Source organism: Argiope bruennichi, chromosome 10, assembly GCF_947563725.1.
Source record: "Argiope bruennichi chromosome 10, qqArgBrue1.1, whole genome shotgun sequence".
Taxonomy (NCBI): domain Eukaryota; kingdom Metazoa; phylum Arthropoda; class Arachnida; order Araneae; family Araneidae; genus Argiope; species Argiope bruennichi.
Window position 1 is genome coordinate 25084846 of NC_079160.1, and position 19237 is coordinate 25104082.

Genomic DNA, 19237 nt, shown 5'->3' on the forward strand with positions numbered 1-19237 from the left:
TCTTTTCTTTCTTCTTTCTTTCTTTATTTTGTCGAATACTAAATATGTAAAAAGAAAGTGTAATCTTTGAATAATTCGCCCTGGAAATCTTGATTCATTTCTATTCTTCAAACTTCCTTGTATTCTGCGGACTCATGATGATTTAAATTATGGAGATTCCTCAAAATTTCAAAATAGAGGGTCTTTTTTTTTTTTTTTGCAATTAAAATATTTTCTCTATGTGTACTTCTTGTATGAGACAGAACAAAAATTTACTGGAATAAACTTAGAACTATGCAATGGATTGAGTAACAAGATTCTAGGTACTGAGAATGTTTACTTCCGTTTCCTTTCGAACTTCCTTTTTTTATATTTACAATCGGTTGATCACTTTAAGATCTTCGCGAAGACGTTAGCGTCTTGTAGCTGATAATAATAGTCTAGTTTTCATAGATGGAACATTGCGGAAGGCAAGTAAGCGAATTTCATTCAAAATGGTTCGGAGGAAGTGTTAGGAAATATTCATAATCTGGAAAGGATTTCAAAAATAAAAAGTCATCCATTTCATATTACAGGTGCGCTGCATTTAAAAGGGTAAGTGAAATATTTTTACTTCTTAAATTTATTTTCAGAAATTTTGGAAATAAAATCGTTTATTTTATGACAATTACTGTGAAATGATACTGATAGTGATATCTGTCAAATGTCAATATTAGCCGGTGAATGTCAGCATTATCACAGTACCTTGGTGTGAGTTTGAGATAATATTAAATGAAAATATTTTCGTTATTTCGTAAATATTTCATTTTTTTTACAAATGTTATTATTATATACACGATTCCAAATTTCTAAATCGTTAAAGATAGACATATGGACCCACATTGAAAAATACTTTAAAAGGCGAATAGAATTACATTTCATGCTGCTTGACCCAATAAATATATTTTTTAAAAAGTTAAAACTTCTTTTATACAGTCCCAGCTCCCCCCCCCCGCCCTCCAGTCCTATCAATTATGTTAAATAAAAAAATATCGACACTCTAAAATATTTAAAAAAATTCTATCCTTTCACGACTAAAATTAACCGAATTATAGTTGTGTAACCTAAATAGTGGTCGTCTACAAATTTATTTTAAGAAACATAATTTCAGTTTGCAAATGCTCTTTTAAGATCTCTCTCAAACGCCAGAATATGTCAGTAAAATAATGATTTTCAGCGTTTCATAAATTGACCAGTTTTAGTAGCAAAGAAATGACTTTTTTTGTTTAATTGTTAAAGTGTCAAGAATATTTTACTGTGATACATATGATAGATAGGACTGGCAGATTTTCTAAAAATTAAATTTTGTAATTTTTCAGAAATAAAATTTTTGATACAAACGACATAAAATATATTTTACCGCCTTTTAAAGCATTTTTCCAATTGGTACTACACACACACACACACTACGTACGATAATAGTGAACACACTATATGTATCAAAATAGGAGAAAATTTAAGTAACATCACAATTAAATATTTTGAACCTAAAAGAACATTATATTTTTAATGAATAAAAAAATTATCCCAGAATTAAAACTACACAAAGAATTATACTATGAATATTATGTAATCTTATTTATTAGAGCAACTAAAGCTATTGTTCATCTCTCTGGCCGTGTCTTCCTGGCCTCTCATTTCACTTCTCATCAGATTTATTCATGCCTGTCGACTTACACTAGCTATGTTTCGAACTTATAAGAATATAACCAAATATTGTCGACATTCTGCGGAGAATATTGACATTCTCTTTTTTCAGTTCTTTCACATTAACATATATATTTTGGTTTCCAAACATCTATTAGAAACAGAAAGAAAACAGAAAGTTTCATGTTATTTAATTTCTATGTGGGTAGCTTGTTTTCTCTACTAAAAAAAGTATTTATTAGTGTAAAATGAAGGGAAACCTGTTCTGATATATGTGTTTCGAATTATTCATATATCTGCTAACCTTCACAAATGGAGTATCAATAACATCAAACAGCAAATATGTACATATTTTGTTTTGCCTATTGTAATCTGTTTAAACAAAAAACCAAAAAAAAAAATTTTTTTTTTGTGTACAGATACTTCCAACAATGGTACAGTAAAGACACTTCATATCAAAAAATCTTTCTGCAGCTTGAAAAAAAATTGTCCAGGATAAAATTTGCGATTACTTTTGAAAAAAAGAGAGAGAGGAGTTGAAATTAGAATCTACAGTATATAAAAATCCATGTACTTTAATCAGTATATAGAATTTTCTAGTGCCGTCTGTAACACTGGGGAAATTTAAAAATAACCCGATATCTGTTTTGGTGGCTAGAGAGTAGATAGTTCTGTTTTTTTATGTGTGCAAATAAAACTAAAGGGAACGATGGTTATTTATGGGATCACGAACTTTATATTTTATTTTGTTGGTTTGTAGTAACGGTTAATGAGCAGAGGTCTGATTATTCAAATCTCCACTTTAGTTTGATTTTAGTGCTAATATTTTCTTTCAACACTATTTTTTATTTTGTATTTAACATTGTATTTTTTTCTATTAGAGGATCATTATTTGTTTCAAACCGATTCTAGAGATTAATTTTGATTTGAGTATTCTTGAACGTTATAGATACAGAAGATCCCGCTTTATTTCCTAATATTAATATATATTTAGATATAAAGTGTTCTACAAAGAATATTTTTTATATATGTATTTCTTAAGCACTCTGACCATGTGTATGAGATTTTCTACAAAAAATTTCGCCAGTTAATTTATGAAAATCATATCCGAGATATTGTTAGCAGGATATTACAGCCGCGTACATCTTCTTGTACATAAAATAATGTACCACCAGCAGAAATATATATATATATATTAAATGAAGAATATAAGATATTTGTTAAAGAAAAGTACACATATTTTTGGGTAGAAAATTGAAAACTTTTTAATTATCTCAATTTCCATTGTTGGAAAAAAAAAGGACAGTTATGTAAATTATGGTTAATGATGTCAAGTTTGTTATTTTAATTTTGCAACTTTTTGAGACGAAACTATTTTATAAATTTCTAAATTAATTATTTTAGCACTATATTATCTTTTAAATAATATATAGATATTCATCTTTAAAACAATTATTTAGTTTCTGTAAAGTGCAAGAAAGCCGACGGGGTAGATTTCAAAACTGCATAAATGAAAATATATTTAATACACTTAAAAATAAGAATATACTTAAATAGTAAAAAAAAAAAAAAAAAAAAAAAATAGAATAAAATTTAGAATAACAAATAATGGAATTCAAAAAAAAATATCAATAACACAAATTTAAGTATTGAATTTCAAAAAATATTCGATAAAATGTCAAAGCTTCAAAAGAGTCAGTTTCTACGAAATACTTCTTTTAAATATATTATTGTAATTTCTATAATATTATTTTGACTATTACAGTATTTGTCTAAGATTCACTTTATTAATTTAAGAATTTAAATATTATGCAAGAAATAAGTTTATGTTCATAAAAGTCGTTAGAAAACAGCAACGCGAGATCAGTTTAGTGATTGTTTTATTCTTTTAAAAATATGATATGGGAAAATATAAAGCTGATTTATTGCTGATGTATTTTTTATGTGATGAAATCAAACTAACGTTGGATTATTTACCATCGCAGTGTTTAAAAGTCTGCCAGTATGACTGAAGAAAAAGCACCAAAAGAGCAAAAAGACTTACCTGCAAAAGAAAAGAAACCTGTTCTCACTTTGGAAATGGTACCACCATTTTGCTTCTTACTTTATATGTAAAATTAAAAAATTATCTATTCTTGCAAGTTCGTAATTTCAGAAAATTCGTAATTACATGGGGTTTTTTTTTTTTTTTTGCACTGTGACGAGAAAACCGGCATGCATTCTACTCTAAAAGACTGTTGACCAGGGTTTCCCAAACTTTGAAGATTGAAATTCCTTTTTATATTTTTTCGTATAGGAAATATAGAAGAAATTTTGTAATCTCTAACAAAAAAAATTTCAAATTTGCATGTTTCAGACCTCTTTGAACCCAAAAAATATATTTTTTGGAATTATGTCTGTCTATCCAGAACACGGTAACTGAAAAACACTTTAAACTTCACGGATAAAATTTGGTATATGTATTTACGATAAAATTTGCAAATTTTTAACACATTTTGAAAGAGACCCATTTGAAGTCCATTTGTCTGTCTTTTCGAGTACAAGTAGACCATATAATTATAGACTGTAGATCCCTCTCAAATTTGGAACTAAATCTAAGAAAGGATCTCTTGTCTGTCTGTACGTCAATACTTAAATCAATGAATTTCAATATGCTATCTTTACTATAACAGTAAATTTATGTTAAATTTTGGTGTCAATTGGCTGGCAATAAACAGTCCAAAATACATAATCTCTTGACATATTCGGTAACAATGATAGAAAAGAAAAAAAAATTAAACGAGGAAATAAAAGGTATTATTGAAACATAATTTTTGAATTTTAGAACGATGTAAAAATCATTTTTGAATTGTAACTAGTACTTTCGGATCGCAGAGAACGCTAAAATTTTGCTTTATTTGTAATTAAAATTTCAGAAGTATCGCTTAGAGGTCCTACCCTAAAAAAAAAAAGACATATTTATTAGCTTCAAGTCAAACGGTTTAGTCTGTAGAGCGACAACATATATGTACATACACACTCACATACAACTTTATTATTAGTACAGATTATTTGTGATAAGTTTCTTAATCTCAACTCTTATATCTTTTGCCTGTGGTTAAAAGCAACAACAACGAAAAAAAAAAAAAAAAAACGCTCTTACTGTTGTTTACAATCTTTGAGATAGCTGAAATTCTCTTTAGCGAATTTCGCAATAAACTTACTAAATGATTGGCAAAGCTAAAACGCAATAATATACGAAGGGTCGTATAGAACATTCCAGTCAAGCTGTAATAAATTCCACCGAGTAATCAAAAATTCATATAGTCTAGTGTTATTTTGATGAAAGAATATGTCTGAGATTCGCTGTTTCAGCAGGCTTCAGGTCAGTGATTTGCTTTAAGTATTTAATTGCTTACAATACTTTATCATATTAATTGTTTCATTAAGTGGTAGCAGATCTGACTATGAAATCTTAATCTAGAGTTCTACTAGAAAAAAAAAATATTCTCAATCAGAACAAAAAAAAAAAAAAAAAATCGAATGAATGAAATGTGTTAAATAAAGTGTTGAAGTATTTCCATACATTTATTTCTGACTCAAACCAACAAATCAGTTCTATGTTTCTGACACCTTTTCTGTCTTCTATGATTTTAAATTAACTGAAATGTTATGAGCTGAAGCGGTTTTGGAAACAGAATGGAAACATGAAAAGACATATTCAACATTTCTAAAAATACGAGCAAAAAATTGTAAATACAGGGTTAATTTATCAATGAATAAATCTTAAATTTTAATAATACAGTTTAGGACTAAAAAAATGTTTTTATTGCATTTAGAATTTGTTAGGAATTAGATACTTATAAGAGAACCCAAATAACAGAAGGACTTCAGTTTAGTTTAATTAAGAACTGTTCTAAATTTCTGTTCCAAGAATTGTGCCTTTTTAAAACATTTTTTATTTTTATTTTGCAGCAGTGCCTTTTTTATTTTTATTTTTATTTTGATGCAGTTTTTCAACCATAATAACTCCAAACTGTTAGTTATTATCAAAGATCCGATGATGTGCATATAAACATTAAGTTTGTAATATTTTATCACCATTTGTAGGAAAATAATCTTGAAGGTTCGAAATTATTACATCATGTATCTTTTATAGCATATTTTTTATTTTGACATCATTGAATTCAATTGCAATTTCTTGTTATGAGAATCTAAATTAGAAAGTTTACTTTTTCGTTATCGTTTTTTGTTCCATTAAATCAAAAATATCACATTAATGTCTTCTTTATCTCAAAGTCTTCTATCTAAATTTGTTGTAGATGCCAAATCTCAATTTATTTACCATGTTTAATAAAGAGTAATTGGCAGCATTGTTTTAAAGTCGCAAAAAAGGAGATAAATCAAACGATTTTTTAGAAGAATATTTTTCTATTAGAATAATACTTCTTGAAGCCAGGAAGAGTGAAATAGGTTCTCGCATTGAAACTGGTAAGTGCTCAGATAAAATTTCTGCAGGTTCTTGATAAAGATGAATTTAATAGAATTATTAAAATTTATATCTTGAAGATACTATCTGACGGCGGAGATTTTTCTTATAAATAAAATTTTTAAGTTTCATTTAGTCTGTTTTTAGTGAATAACTTCGAATAAACATTCATTTTAATCGCATTTCCAATTCTTGAAGATAAATCTTCACCCAAATTAAATCATGGATTGAATTTCATTGAATGAATTGGATGAATCAATTTGTTTCATTTTAAGATATTTAAAAATATTTATAAATTTCATTTATTAAACTGAATTAATTATTTTCTTACCAAGCATTCTCAAATATTGATGTCGTAGCAGTTATATATTGAAAATTTACAAAGTTGTGGTGTTTATTTAAATTTTGATATTCTTGGTATTGCGTTAAGAAAATATATTGATGTTTCATAAAATTAACAAATACTTTGCAACATGTAATTGATCATCCATCTTTAATTTCGTTTGTTTGTTTATATAATTATCACTTCATCAATTTTCAAATTTGTTTTCTAACTTGATCTCAATATATGTATTGAAAAAAAATTAAAATGAATTAACTATCAGCTTTTCTTGGCAGATAAACAGATGATAGTAATTTTTAGAACTTTCAGAAGTGAAGATCTTAATAGAAGCTTTATTTCTTTTTCATTGAGATTGATAATAAACCCTGAACAAAATTTTCGTATTGGCCCATTCTGATTCACTTACTGATATTTCGTTTTACTCTTTTAAGTAGATTGGAATTCAGTATTTTATTTTTATAACAGTGATATGCATTTATATCAAGTCTAGGCCTTATTGATCTAATTGTAAAATTTATTAAAGGAAAAAAATTTTTTTTTGATAAAATTTAATATGAGTGGTGAAAAATTATTTTAATTAAATGATATGCGACTAAATATTTTCATTTTCAACATTAATACAAATTTCAAAAGAATATTAGAGTTTATCTTTTTTAATGAAGAATTTTCACAGAGGAATTTTCGTTGCTTAATTTTATATTCTCCAATAATATTTCTGGAATTTTTATGTGTAATGAAACATTGCGACACCATTTTAAAATTCTAAAAATTATTTATTCGGTTATATCAGTTTTATATACCAAACTATTGACATGATAAAATTTTATCGAACAATTAACACGATAAAAATTTTTAAGTTTGACTATTTTCTATAAATTGCATGATGTAAAAAGTATTCAAAATGCTTGATGAGACAGATGGTTCGGTCTAGAACCACTAAATTTAGCTCATAATTACTTCTTGGGAAGTCGGTATTCGGTTAGAAAGCGATTTTTATTTAATCAAAAATTATTAGAAATTTTAATTCTTTTCCTGAATAGCTTGTAACAAATTATCATAAGTATAAAAACAACTTTTATACTATTATGAAATTTAAAGAATTAGATATTCTAATTTTATTCGAATGGATTTTTTTAAAATAAATAATTTCTTTTTCAAATTTATTATAAAACGATTGATACAATAGATATTTACATCTAGTTCATTATTAAAATACTCAATAGCCTAATTGTAATAATTGTAGTTTTGTGTTTGTAGTCTTTCATATAAATCCAAATTAAATTTATTTTCCGAAAATGTCAAGATCTTCAACATTTACTTGCGTTTTCCTGTTTTAAATTAAATGAAAATATTTCGCATTCCCTATTATTTTTAAATTATATTTAGAAACGACCTTGAGTTGTATAAAATTATTCAGTTATTATTATAAAAATTCAGATAATAAAATAAATAATGCTTTTCAACATGAATTTTTGTTAACCACTGATAATTTCGTAAACTTGAATTTTGAACGACAGACATCAAAGTAATATGATTAAAATGTAGTCAATAAAAAAGCCTAAACCTTCCTAATAAAGGCATAATTAAGGCATTAAACTGTGAAAAGCATAATTATACTTTGAAAAAAAATGAGATAGGTATCTATGAAATTGCTGCAATTTAATTCTTGAATAAAATTTATCTATCATTCATTCTATAAAATACTGTTCAAAAATATACTGTTTCTTTGAAGGTAAGATACGTTCACGGCTAATGTCAATGAAAGAATTTCCCAGCTGGTGTAATTTTAAATTTCTGTAAAATAAATACTACTGTCAGAAGTGGGATTCGAACCCACGCCCACCGAAGTGGACTGCGACCTGAACGCAGCGCCTTAGACCGCTCGGCCATCCTGACATACCAATGTGAGGTGAAATTCAAAAGAGAACCCGAGGCAATTTTTTAATAATTTTTTTTATTATTTATATTTGAAAAGTGTAAATATCTCGTGGAACCATGTAATAATCTTTCGTGAAGTAGTTTATTGCATACAAATTTCAAAAGTTTTATTGAAGGAGAAAGTAAAAGGATCAATGTAAACCATATTTTATTCTTCGTTTATTGTAATTGCTAATAGATAATAGATGGCGCCACGGGAGTTGTAATAAATCGCTTCGTTTCTAAGCATAACTTCTCAAATTATTTTTATTGTAACTGTTTTGCAGAAAACGTTTAGAAAAATAGAAACTCACAATGAGCAGCGTTTTTGTACGTTTTTATACATAAAAGTCATTCAATGAAAGATTTTAAGTAAATCGAATTTCTAAACACTTTTAATTTCCTAAATTCGTGATGCATGAAATTTTTAGTTAAAAGGGCTATTTTTTAAAAATTATTTTTATCAGTAAATTGTTTTTAAATTGATATTATTAATAATACAAGATTTAATAAAAAATTAGTTTTAGTAGCCATAAAAATATATTTTTTGGATTCCAAATTTTTAAAAATTAATTTTTTTTTTAATAAATTATTTTGTGTGTAATGAATGCGCTTCAAACTCGATATATTAAAAAGATATTATTTTTCTTTATTTTCTTTTTATGTCAAATAATTGAAACCCTTAGATATTTCAGACGACATAGAATTGCAATATTAAATTAAGATAAAAAATTTAAAAAATCCTGAATTAATAAATTAAAATAAATATATATAGAAATTCGTCTATGTCTTAATTATTGCCAAAGCTTTTAAAACAAATATTGCTATTTGACAACAATTAAGAATTTTTTAAGAATAATTATGCTATATGGATACATTTTTATTAAACCTTCTTTAAACCAATATAAGATGGATGTCGTTTGATAACGAATTCATCAAAATAATAATAATAATAATAATTTAAACATCGGTGCTTTGTCTGGTGTTCTGTATTAAATATGGGAAATGTATTTTTTCTAATGGTATTCCTCAAGCTCTCCGCTGGAATTTCGGTGTTTAATTGAGTTTTATTGTAATCGGAGAAGGGACATGTTATGAGTGCAGTATAATGTGTGAATTGATGCTAAATGACACATTAACACTTATCATGTGATTGCAACGTCATGTGAATTAGTCTCATCATAGGCATACATACTCGATAAGCAATCAAGAATACGTCCACAGTAAATCTTCTGATTGATACCTAGGAATGTCATTTAGATCTTTAACTAAATTAAATTTATAAAGAGTAACCTATTGTATTATCTGAAAATAGAGAATAAAGCTTATGTTGTGAATATTGGAGATATTGAGAACCATGGATAAAAATAAAGGAATTAGGATGCAGAATTTTTAGTTTAACAAAAAATTTTCTGGAAAATTTAAAGGTCTATCTTTTAAAAAAAATCCTGAAAATGCATTAAATTAAATGTTTAAAACAAATTTCATTTCTTTTTTTTCTATCCGATCTTATATCGACTTTTTTTTCTTACCACAAGCAAAAATATTTAAAAAAATATTTTATTTAATGCTTAAAATTGGTTTTCGAAGGTATATTGAGTCTAAGTGCCATGTTTCATGGCTCTAAACGCGAAATATGTCTCTGTACTTGGGAACATGCATACGCATAAACACTCCCACCATAAAGATACTAATGATAAGTGTGAAGATATAATTCATTTCTGAAAAACATGCTGCAATACGATATATATATATATATATATATATATATATATATATATATATATATATATATATATATATATATATATATATATATATATATATATATATTGAAAATTTTAAATCAGGCATCTTTTTTATCAGGATTTCAATCTCAATTTTTACAATTGGTGAACAGAATTCTGCATAATTGTATAATTATAGTGTAAAAGGGATTGCTTATATTAATTTAATCCTACTAAAAACGATCGTTATTAGAACACGGATCAATTTATGCGGTGCGTTCCCGGAAAAGATTCTCTTGCTGTTCCAGAATGGGACACACACATATATATAAATTAAATAAATTACTTCAATATTGTAACAAATGTAAAGTTCTGTGAAGGCTTTAACATTATTCAACTGTTCTTTCGAATAATGACGTAGCGAAGGTAAATGGCGCCTGGGGGCGTAATTTGATTTTTCCTTCCCCATCCGTCATCATTGGTTAGTTAGGATGAATGATGCCCGTGTCGAAATTATTATCTTCTCCTCTCATTCTATTTAACTTTAAAAGCTGGAATAATCGCACTAATGTTTTGTCTCCATGGTAACTCTTAAGATTGCCGCCTTTTTTGATCTCCTTTGCTACGCCACTGCTTCCAAAAGCATCCCAAATGTGTTGTATTTGATTTAAGTCAGATGATTTTATTGGTCATGCTATATGGATAGCTGAAATGTATTGTCTGCGGTTCAAAGAAGGTTTAAAGCACAAAATAAAAAATAGAATACGGCAAAAGAATTCCATTTCCAATTGGATGACAGAAATTTGAGTGATGTCAAAAAAAAAAAAAAAGTATAAAATTTAAATTTCCCCTCTAATGAATCTGAGTATTGTTAGTGATCCTAAATACAAAATGTTTTCTAATCCCTTTAACAAATTTTTTCCTATAACAAATAACAGCTATGTTATCATTCTAAGTGATCAAATGGGTTTTTTTATTTTTCTTATTCAAAACAAAAGCGGATAATTAATCTTTTAATGTATATTTAAACCCCATTTAAAACATTCTTAATATTTCAAAGATTTGATTAAACATTGAAGAAAAACAATATATTTATTTCATAATTTTAATTGGGTTATAAAGAAAGTTCAGTTTGATTTCCAATGATTTGTCTAAATTATTACAGGGACCTTCAACTGATTTTATAAACCGATGAAATAACTTATATTCTAAAAGATGACTCCTTCTTACCAATAATTGTGCTTTTTTCACCATCAACAGTGGATTTAGAGCGTTTGTCAGATGTTAGTGTAAATATGGAGAACTAAAACATAAATGTTCAGCATTTAATTTTTTTTTTTTTTTATTTTTTTTTATTACCGTAAAGGCTAGAATGCTTTTTTTAGCCATCAAAAGAAAATCTGCTTTGACTGGGACCCTGTAGGGGGTGGAATGGGCCCAGGGTCAACGATCTCAGTAAGTGTCGCCATGCCTTTAAGAACTAAACTTCCACTTTTTTTCTTACATTTTAAAAAACGAAAAGTTATATAATAATGGTTTATTTAACGTCGCTAGCAAATGTTTCTAGTGAACCGATAATTCAAATTCCAGCAGGGAAAAGAGACTTGGAAATAATGTTCTTTCTAGCAGTTGCGACAGAGCCATAGTGATAAAACCCCTACGAATTTCACTTATGATCAGTATTGGCGATTTTGGATATTCATTTCGTTGTTTATTGACAACATTCTACAACACTTCTTAAACACATTTGAAAATGATCATGCTGAATTATTACCCATAGTGGGTGTAGGGGAAATTTTTAATGATTATACAGTATAAAAAAATTTTGAAGACTGGTTGTCTCTTACAGGTGCCCCCTGTTCGACAACTTCAAAAGAAATAAATTGTTACTTAATTGTTAAATGAGTAGATAAAAACTTTTCTAAATATGATTCAACATACAGAAAAAGTTATAAGTCGTTTTTTTTTCATAAGTCATCTAACATGCATAAGAATATTTAACTCAATACATTTTCCCACCAAATTTGTTTGCCGCTTATTTTGGATCTTTCTATTTTTATTGTTGAAAAATATTTTAAAGTCAAAAGAATTTGCACCCAGGCTTTTCTATGGAGATGATCAGTCCTGGAAGAAAAACCTTTAGCAACCATTAAAATTATATAGATTCTGAAAGATGATTTTTTTCACCAATATTTATATCTATTTTCCATTGCCATTGATTTTATTGTGTTTGTTAGATATTAGTTTTAACATAGAAAACTAAAACATCAATGTTCGGCATTTAATGTTTTTTTTAATCGCCAGAATGCTATTTTCAGTCACTAAAAGATATTTGTTGCTGTAATTTGTGTTGGTCACCGAGGAAGGAGGCGCTGCATCTGATGTCCAGAGACTTCAGAAGGTGTTCCTATGCCCATTAAGAACAAAATGTCCACTTTTTAAAACATTTTTTTAAACGAAAAATTATATATTACGGATTTATTTTAGAGTCACTAGGAAAAGTTTTCTGGCAAGCCTGTAATACAAATTCCAATAGGGGAAAGGAACGCAAAATAATATTATTGTCTATTTATCATCAGTACTGGTTTTATTGCGTTTATTCGATATCAATGTAAACATAGAGAACAAAAATGTGGTTGTTTGGTATTTAATGCTTTTTTATTATCACAAAAGTCTTTCGAGCCACCAAAAAGACATCTACAGTTTGTGGGGATTTATTGGTGTGAATTACTGATGTGAATTACTGGTGTGAATTCTACACACATGGTTTGTAGAATTCAGAAAGATAAATTTTACGTTAAGGACTGACAATGCTTCGTCGCGTTAGTCGCTAGTTAGTGATGTTGTTGGTCGTTTTTTTAACGATAATTTATGTAAGAATGAGATATTAAAATCTCTCAGAAAATGAAAATAATTATTGAATAAATTCAGTGTTAGTATATAAAAATTTAGCACATAAAATCTTTTCAATATATACCAAAAACTGGCAAAGATTCAAAACTAATATTAGAATATCTATCTAATATTAGAATAAAAATAATTGGGTTCAAATAGGATTACATTGCAAGCGAATTTTAAGGACATCTTGTACTTGTGTTCCTAATAACTTAAAAACTACTTTTTAAAAAGTCATATCTTCGTTTCTGAAGCCTTTTTTTTTTTTTCGTAATATCTAGTTATCCATTTAAAACCGACTAATACAAGTTGAATAATATAAAATATGATGAATTTTCAGCTCTTAATTTTCATTAAAACACTAAATTAGATAATTATACTCTAAAAACCAAACGAGTTTCTAATTTGCTTCGGAATACAATAGTTTTAATAGTTAGTCTGTTTTCACCTGCAAATAAAAACAAACCAGATAAAAAAACACCAACACCTGAACAAAAGTACCATTTTTTTTTTTTTTTTCTGTTCGCTTATAAATTCCTCTTTTCACCTACAATCCTATTTCAACACACTGAATTAAATATTCTGTGAATGCTTTTTCGCGTAACCGGCTGCATGTTAACCAGAGCTCGACAATGTGGCCAGCTGCTGGCATGTAAACAGTAGACTTCTGGTTGACGAAAAAGCACCGGTTCTCGCCTCCAGTTTCCGTTGTTGACAAAAGAGATTTCGAGCAGAAGATTTTCGCGACGCCTTTTGTATTTTATGGTGCCCCGTTACGTCACGTGACATCTAGATTTTGAAATTAATCTCTCTTCAGGGAATTTGCGAATATGGTAAGCTAATCAAATAAATTTTATTGAGTTTTTAAAAGAATTGTTCTTAATAAATAGTCATTGCAAATATGCCTTAAATGTGATTTCACTAAAGGAATCTTTTATCATATATTGCTTCTTACAGAATATTGTTTAAAACTAATTCCTGTTTTTGGAACAAAACCAGCTGAAAAAATTATTTTTGTCTGAAATTCATTAAAAATTCTTAGATCATTATTAAACGAACAGTTTGCTGAAATAAATAAAGATAAAAAAAACCCTCGCCATAACAACATTTGAATAAGATTTGAATCAACAAAAATAAATCTTTTATTTTCTAAATAGCCTTTTTAACTATTTTTAAAACATTGATTGATACTGTTGTTTTATGTCTTAAGAAGCTTTTACGTTTTTTCAAACTGATGGGAAACGAATAACTAAATAACTATATTCACCAGATTATTTTTTTTTCGATCAAACTATCGTCTCATAGGAAGGCTTAAACTTTTAATGATTAATCTTTTGAAATTAAAATCAGAAAAGAATTAAAATTTTTCTTATTCATAAATAAAGAGAAAAAGATTTTTTATTTTTAATAACAAATCTTTTCTTTTTCCTTCAAAGCACGAAAGAGAATTTATTAAAGTTTATTATGCAATATTTATAGCATGTTAATTGGCATCAGTGTAAATAGGTTAAAAATAAAAATAAAAAGTTTATTTTTCACTCAAATAACTGGCAGAAAATTTGTTACCGTTTTTCCCAAGGAAAGTTTATTATTCATAAGAATTGTGTATTCATTCTTTCAAAACTAATTAGAATAACACTAAAATAAAGAATTCTGCATATATCGGAGAAAAATCAGTTTTAATTACTTACAGTTTTTATTACTTAATATTAATTTTAAGAAATATTATTAATATCAATTATAAAAGTAATTTATAGGAATTAGTTGACAATATAAAATGTTTTAATACCTAAGAAGTTCATTTGTCTATATTTATAATTGTTCTTAAGTTTCCTTGTTATTTATTTGAAAAATGTTTCATTTTAAAGCTGAGAAATATATTACTTAAGTTTGTGTAATTAAGATGATTTTCCTTTTAAACTTATTTATAACAAGTAAACATTTGATTTATATGAATATGAAATTGAAGATTAAGTTTATAAGAAAAATAAATGTTAGAGAGTATTTTAGTTTCAGCTAGAAATTTTATTAGTGGAATAATTTATTGAAAATTTCCATTGAAAGTTAACCACTGCTTCTTTTGAAAGAGTTATACTGGAGGATTTTGAATAAAAAATTTCTATGAAAACTAAACTATTAAATAAAAATAAATATATCATCATATATTTTATGAAAAAATTAAAAAATAAATAAAATGTGCGTAAAATTTTGAAATTTTAAATTTGGGACTAAAAATTGTAATTTCATTAACTTTTATTTTTAAATTAGAATCCATTTTCTTTTGACGTGAATTTGCACTAAACGGAAAAAATAAATTATTGATTTTTTTTTAATCAAAGATAAATTTTTTTTATCAGGAAATCAAGGGAAATCATTGTTTCTTTTAATAAACTATGCATTTCAATGTCAACTAGTATTCAATGTTGAAGTAAATAGTTTTTTATCGATTTAATTAATTTTTATCCCACCTGGCAGAACTTTTCTTCACAAAAATTATTTTTCATACAGCACGAGTTTTCTTTCTCATTTATTACACGAGTAAATTGATTAACAGTACCATCAGAAAAGGTTTTAATATCATGCAAAATCCTTTGTTATTTTTCTTGAAAGAAAATTATTGGTATTCAATGTTTAGCTGTTCCAACTACTCGAGGTGAAGATAGTTTCATGTCTTCTATTAATAAAAAATTAACTAAATATGATTTAATTAAAACATTAACTAAAACGTTCTCTTTCCTTTAGTATTTATAAGCAGAAATTGAAATGTAATGTATAGTGCCAATGCGAGAAAGAGGGGTATTGGGAAGAATATACAGTGATAGTCAAAAGAAAGTAAACGCCCATGACTGATTTAGAAAATGTTTTATTTCAAATACATTATTGATTTATAGTATAAAGTAGATACATAAAATTGTTAACTTATTCATGTAGGATGCAAAAACTTGCAAACGTTTTATTAAATCAAAATACAAAAAGAAATCATTCAACTAAAACGGAAGAACATCAGATTTTCAGGCTTAAAGAAAGTAAACTGAATTCTACCGACAAAAATAATGAAAGCCGCAATATTAATATTTTGTCTGCAGTCCTTTAGATTTTTATCACTGCCTTTAATAATCTAGGCATAGATGCTGTTAGTTCAGGTTGGATTTTTTTGCCATTCTTCTATGACAATTTGTTTCAACTCTTCCTAATTAGAAATGGTTCTTTGGCAGCCATTTTTCGCAAGATATGACCATAAATTTCCAATGGGATTTAGATCTGGTATATGTGGAAGATGGCCCAAACTCTTCGCAATACAATAAGAGTAATTATTCTTCACAATCTTTGTTGTGTGTTTGGGATCATTATCATGTCGGAAGATCCAGCTTCGTGACAATCCCAAGTTAAGTTAAATGTTTCAAAGATTTTTTAGAAATATAAAAATCAATTTTTAAATAAAATTTGCAAAGTGGTTGATTATAATCAATCACTAAAAAAAACTAAATCAACAATTCAGATGTCTTGATGAATCATTAGCCTTTCACTCTTCACCTTACAGCTGTCTTTTGGTCTCAAGTACAATTGCAGTTTGGTTTTTTTTCTGTTTCTTCTGGGATCATAAACAGGGATTTTCTATGTGTCTGAGTTATTACTGCCATGAATTTATTTTTTATTTTTTAAAATATTCTCTAATAATGGTTGAGTCTGACATTTTTTTATATATATTATTTTTATTTCTAACGTACCATAGCATCTGTATGCTATTTAGTTGCCCCCCCCCCTCCTAGCAAAGGAGACAATCAACCGTCTGAGGAATGATATGTACAAAAATAATTTGTTTGTTAAAGGGTGTTAGGAATTTTTTCTTAGCTGGGAATAAAGTTATCCTTTACTCATCCAGCATTTTTTACTATATTATTAATATGGTTTTTGTAAGTAATTTTTTTTCGTCCAAGGTAATTCTGAGGTATGTAATTTCATCACTCCATTTAGTTTCTCGTCGGAATACTTGGGTGGGAGAGGGTTCGAATTCTTCTTGGTAAACAGTATGGTCTAACATTTATCAGAATTAATTTTAATTTTTCACTGAACCACAACCATCATAACATTTCGGTCAAGTGGTCAATTAGATAGTAGAAGACAGTCGGTATTATAAATCTCGGCATCACCTGCAAAGAGGCACAAACGGGTGTGGGGGGCTTTGACATATATTAATTATGAATATGTAGAAGCACATGGACCCTAATTTGGAGCTTTACTACACTAGCTTCCGTGGTTGTATCATAGAAAGAATTCTTTCAACTCTAAAGCTGAATTTCCTTTCCCTAAAATAAGAGGAAATAATTAACGTCAGCTAGGTTTTGAAACTTTAATTTTATGAATCTTATAAATAAGCCTATCAATTCGCACTTTCACACATGCCTTTAAAAAAATATAATTATCACATATAAAATCAGCTGTTTCTGACTTTAAATATTGAATGATATTTAAATTAAATATTATAATACAGGAAATCGTCTTATTAAAATGATTAGAACAGTCGATTTTATTGAAATGAGACGAACAATTGTGTCAACGATATTTGGAGATTGTATTTCTCAAAAAATTGCAAATTGTACCTAACGATTTTTTTAAAAAACTACCGGAAAGTAATCCCCCCCCCCCTCATAAGTTGTTGAATATTCTTTAATATATGATGCAAAATTGATTAAAGTGCGAGTGGCAACATGAATGCAAATAAATAAATTTATAATAATATTTTTAATGAATAGGAAGGAATGACAACGCAAAAGATACAGTAATTTTTTCTATACGTGGAAACATTATTTTTAAGAAATAAGAAAGCAATTATATAATTAACTATCAAAAATTCTTCCCTAAAACCTTCTTTTGGCTTCATAATGTTGGCTAACAGAATTTGAAGAAAATCAATTCTGTAGTATGTATTTCTGTACCGTTCAATTATTTATGAATAGTAATTTTAATTAATTAATATTAAATGAGTTTCAAAGAAATGACTTTTTTCTTTTGTTGCCAAAAGACTCTGAATTAAAGTATTAATTTCAAACACATAAATAATTTAAACGACATAAATAATGATATTTTGTAAATATTTTATTATAAAGTAGATCAATATTTTTTTATAAAAACTTAAGACTCGAGATATATCACAAAGACCGAATATAATATTCTTTGAAAGAAGGAAATATTGCATAAAGTTTTCATTCTTTTCAAAAGAAATTTTGAATAATTTATATCCAAAATGTCGAATAAAATAAATATTTGACACAGTTTACGTCATCATTACGAAACATTCCACACGAAAAATATTTCTTGCAGACGATTTCCACCCGTTTTGACAAGCAATGCGTAGCTTTAATTCCATATTTTTGCATGTATAGACGAAATCGGTTGCAAATTAACTGTCATGTTTCAACTTTTCTGCATTGGTGTTCCATGAAATGGATCGAAAATTTCCAACTGTTGTTTCAATTTCTTTTAAAACAATAGATTTCTTTTGTTTTCTTTTTTTCCTTAGTTATGATCTTGTTCGAAATAGTGACCTTCGTTATTATTCGCCAATTATTCTTTTTTAATACTCATTTCATAATAATTGCAAATAACCAATGAAAGTTCTGCGCACTTTATTCTTAAAGTTATTCCGAATAATGTATTGCGTTTCTGTGTTAGCGGTTGGATCAGGTTTTTAAGAATACAAAAAACGTTTTTGAATTTCAGAACACAGGGGAAAATATTGAAGTCATCAGAGATATTTCTAGACATTCTTTCTGTTCTTGGAAACATTGAATTTCAGCTTGAGAAGTTTCTTGAACGTGAATATTGGGTTATTTAAAATTGAACTTCCTATAAGTATCATGAAATAGTGCGTTTTTTTTCAAACGAATTTGCTCTCTTCCGATCAAAACTTCTTTTGTTTGTACAAGATAGGGAAGATTAGAACGACAAAACGAATAAGATCAGAATTTGATTAATTGATCGATATACTTATTTTTTACAAAATTATTCCTAGAACAGATTTTTTTTAATAAAAGCGAATCCTACTAGAATGATATTTGGATACACAATTAAAGAAAAAATAAATTATACAAAATAAATTTTTAAACTTGTGGAATATTTATTTATAATGAAAAACTCATTTATGTTCAATATTAAACAAATAACTGTTCCTGTTCATATGTTACCGAAAATAATTTTTATGTGTTACGTCACTATTCAACT

At 27.1% G+C, this 19237-nt stretch overlaps 1 protein-coding gene and 1 non-coding gene across 7 annotated transcripts in view; one reads left to right on the forward strand and one right to left on the reverse strand.

Annotated features, from left to right (window-relative positions):
• The first annotated feature begins 396 nt into the window (after window positions 1-396).
• The window catches only part of LOC129989415 (inositol 1,4,5-triphosphate receptor associated 1-like), a 199852-nt gene continuing 181011 nt past the window's right edge, over window positions 397-19237 (forward strand). The window contains exons 1-2 of one of the 6 annotated variants that reach the window (XM_056097950.1): window positions 397-573; window positions 3651-3747. In XM_056097950.1, coding sequence (XP_055953925.1) covers window positions 3670-3747 — 78 coding nt within the window. In that variant the 5' untranslated portion in view covers window positions 397-573; window positions 3651-3669. Of the gene's footprint in view, window positions 574-3650; window positions 3748-4916; window positions 5030-13705; window positions 13849-19237 lie in introns of those variants that run through there. The other 5 variants (XM_056097939.1, XM_056097946.1, XM_056097945.1 and 2 more) reach the window with 5 other exon arrangements.
• Window positions 8289-8372, reverse strand: Trnal-cag (transfer RNA leucine (anticodon CAG)). The gene has a single exon. It is a non-coding gene; the product is annotated as a tRNA-Leu (tRNA).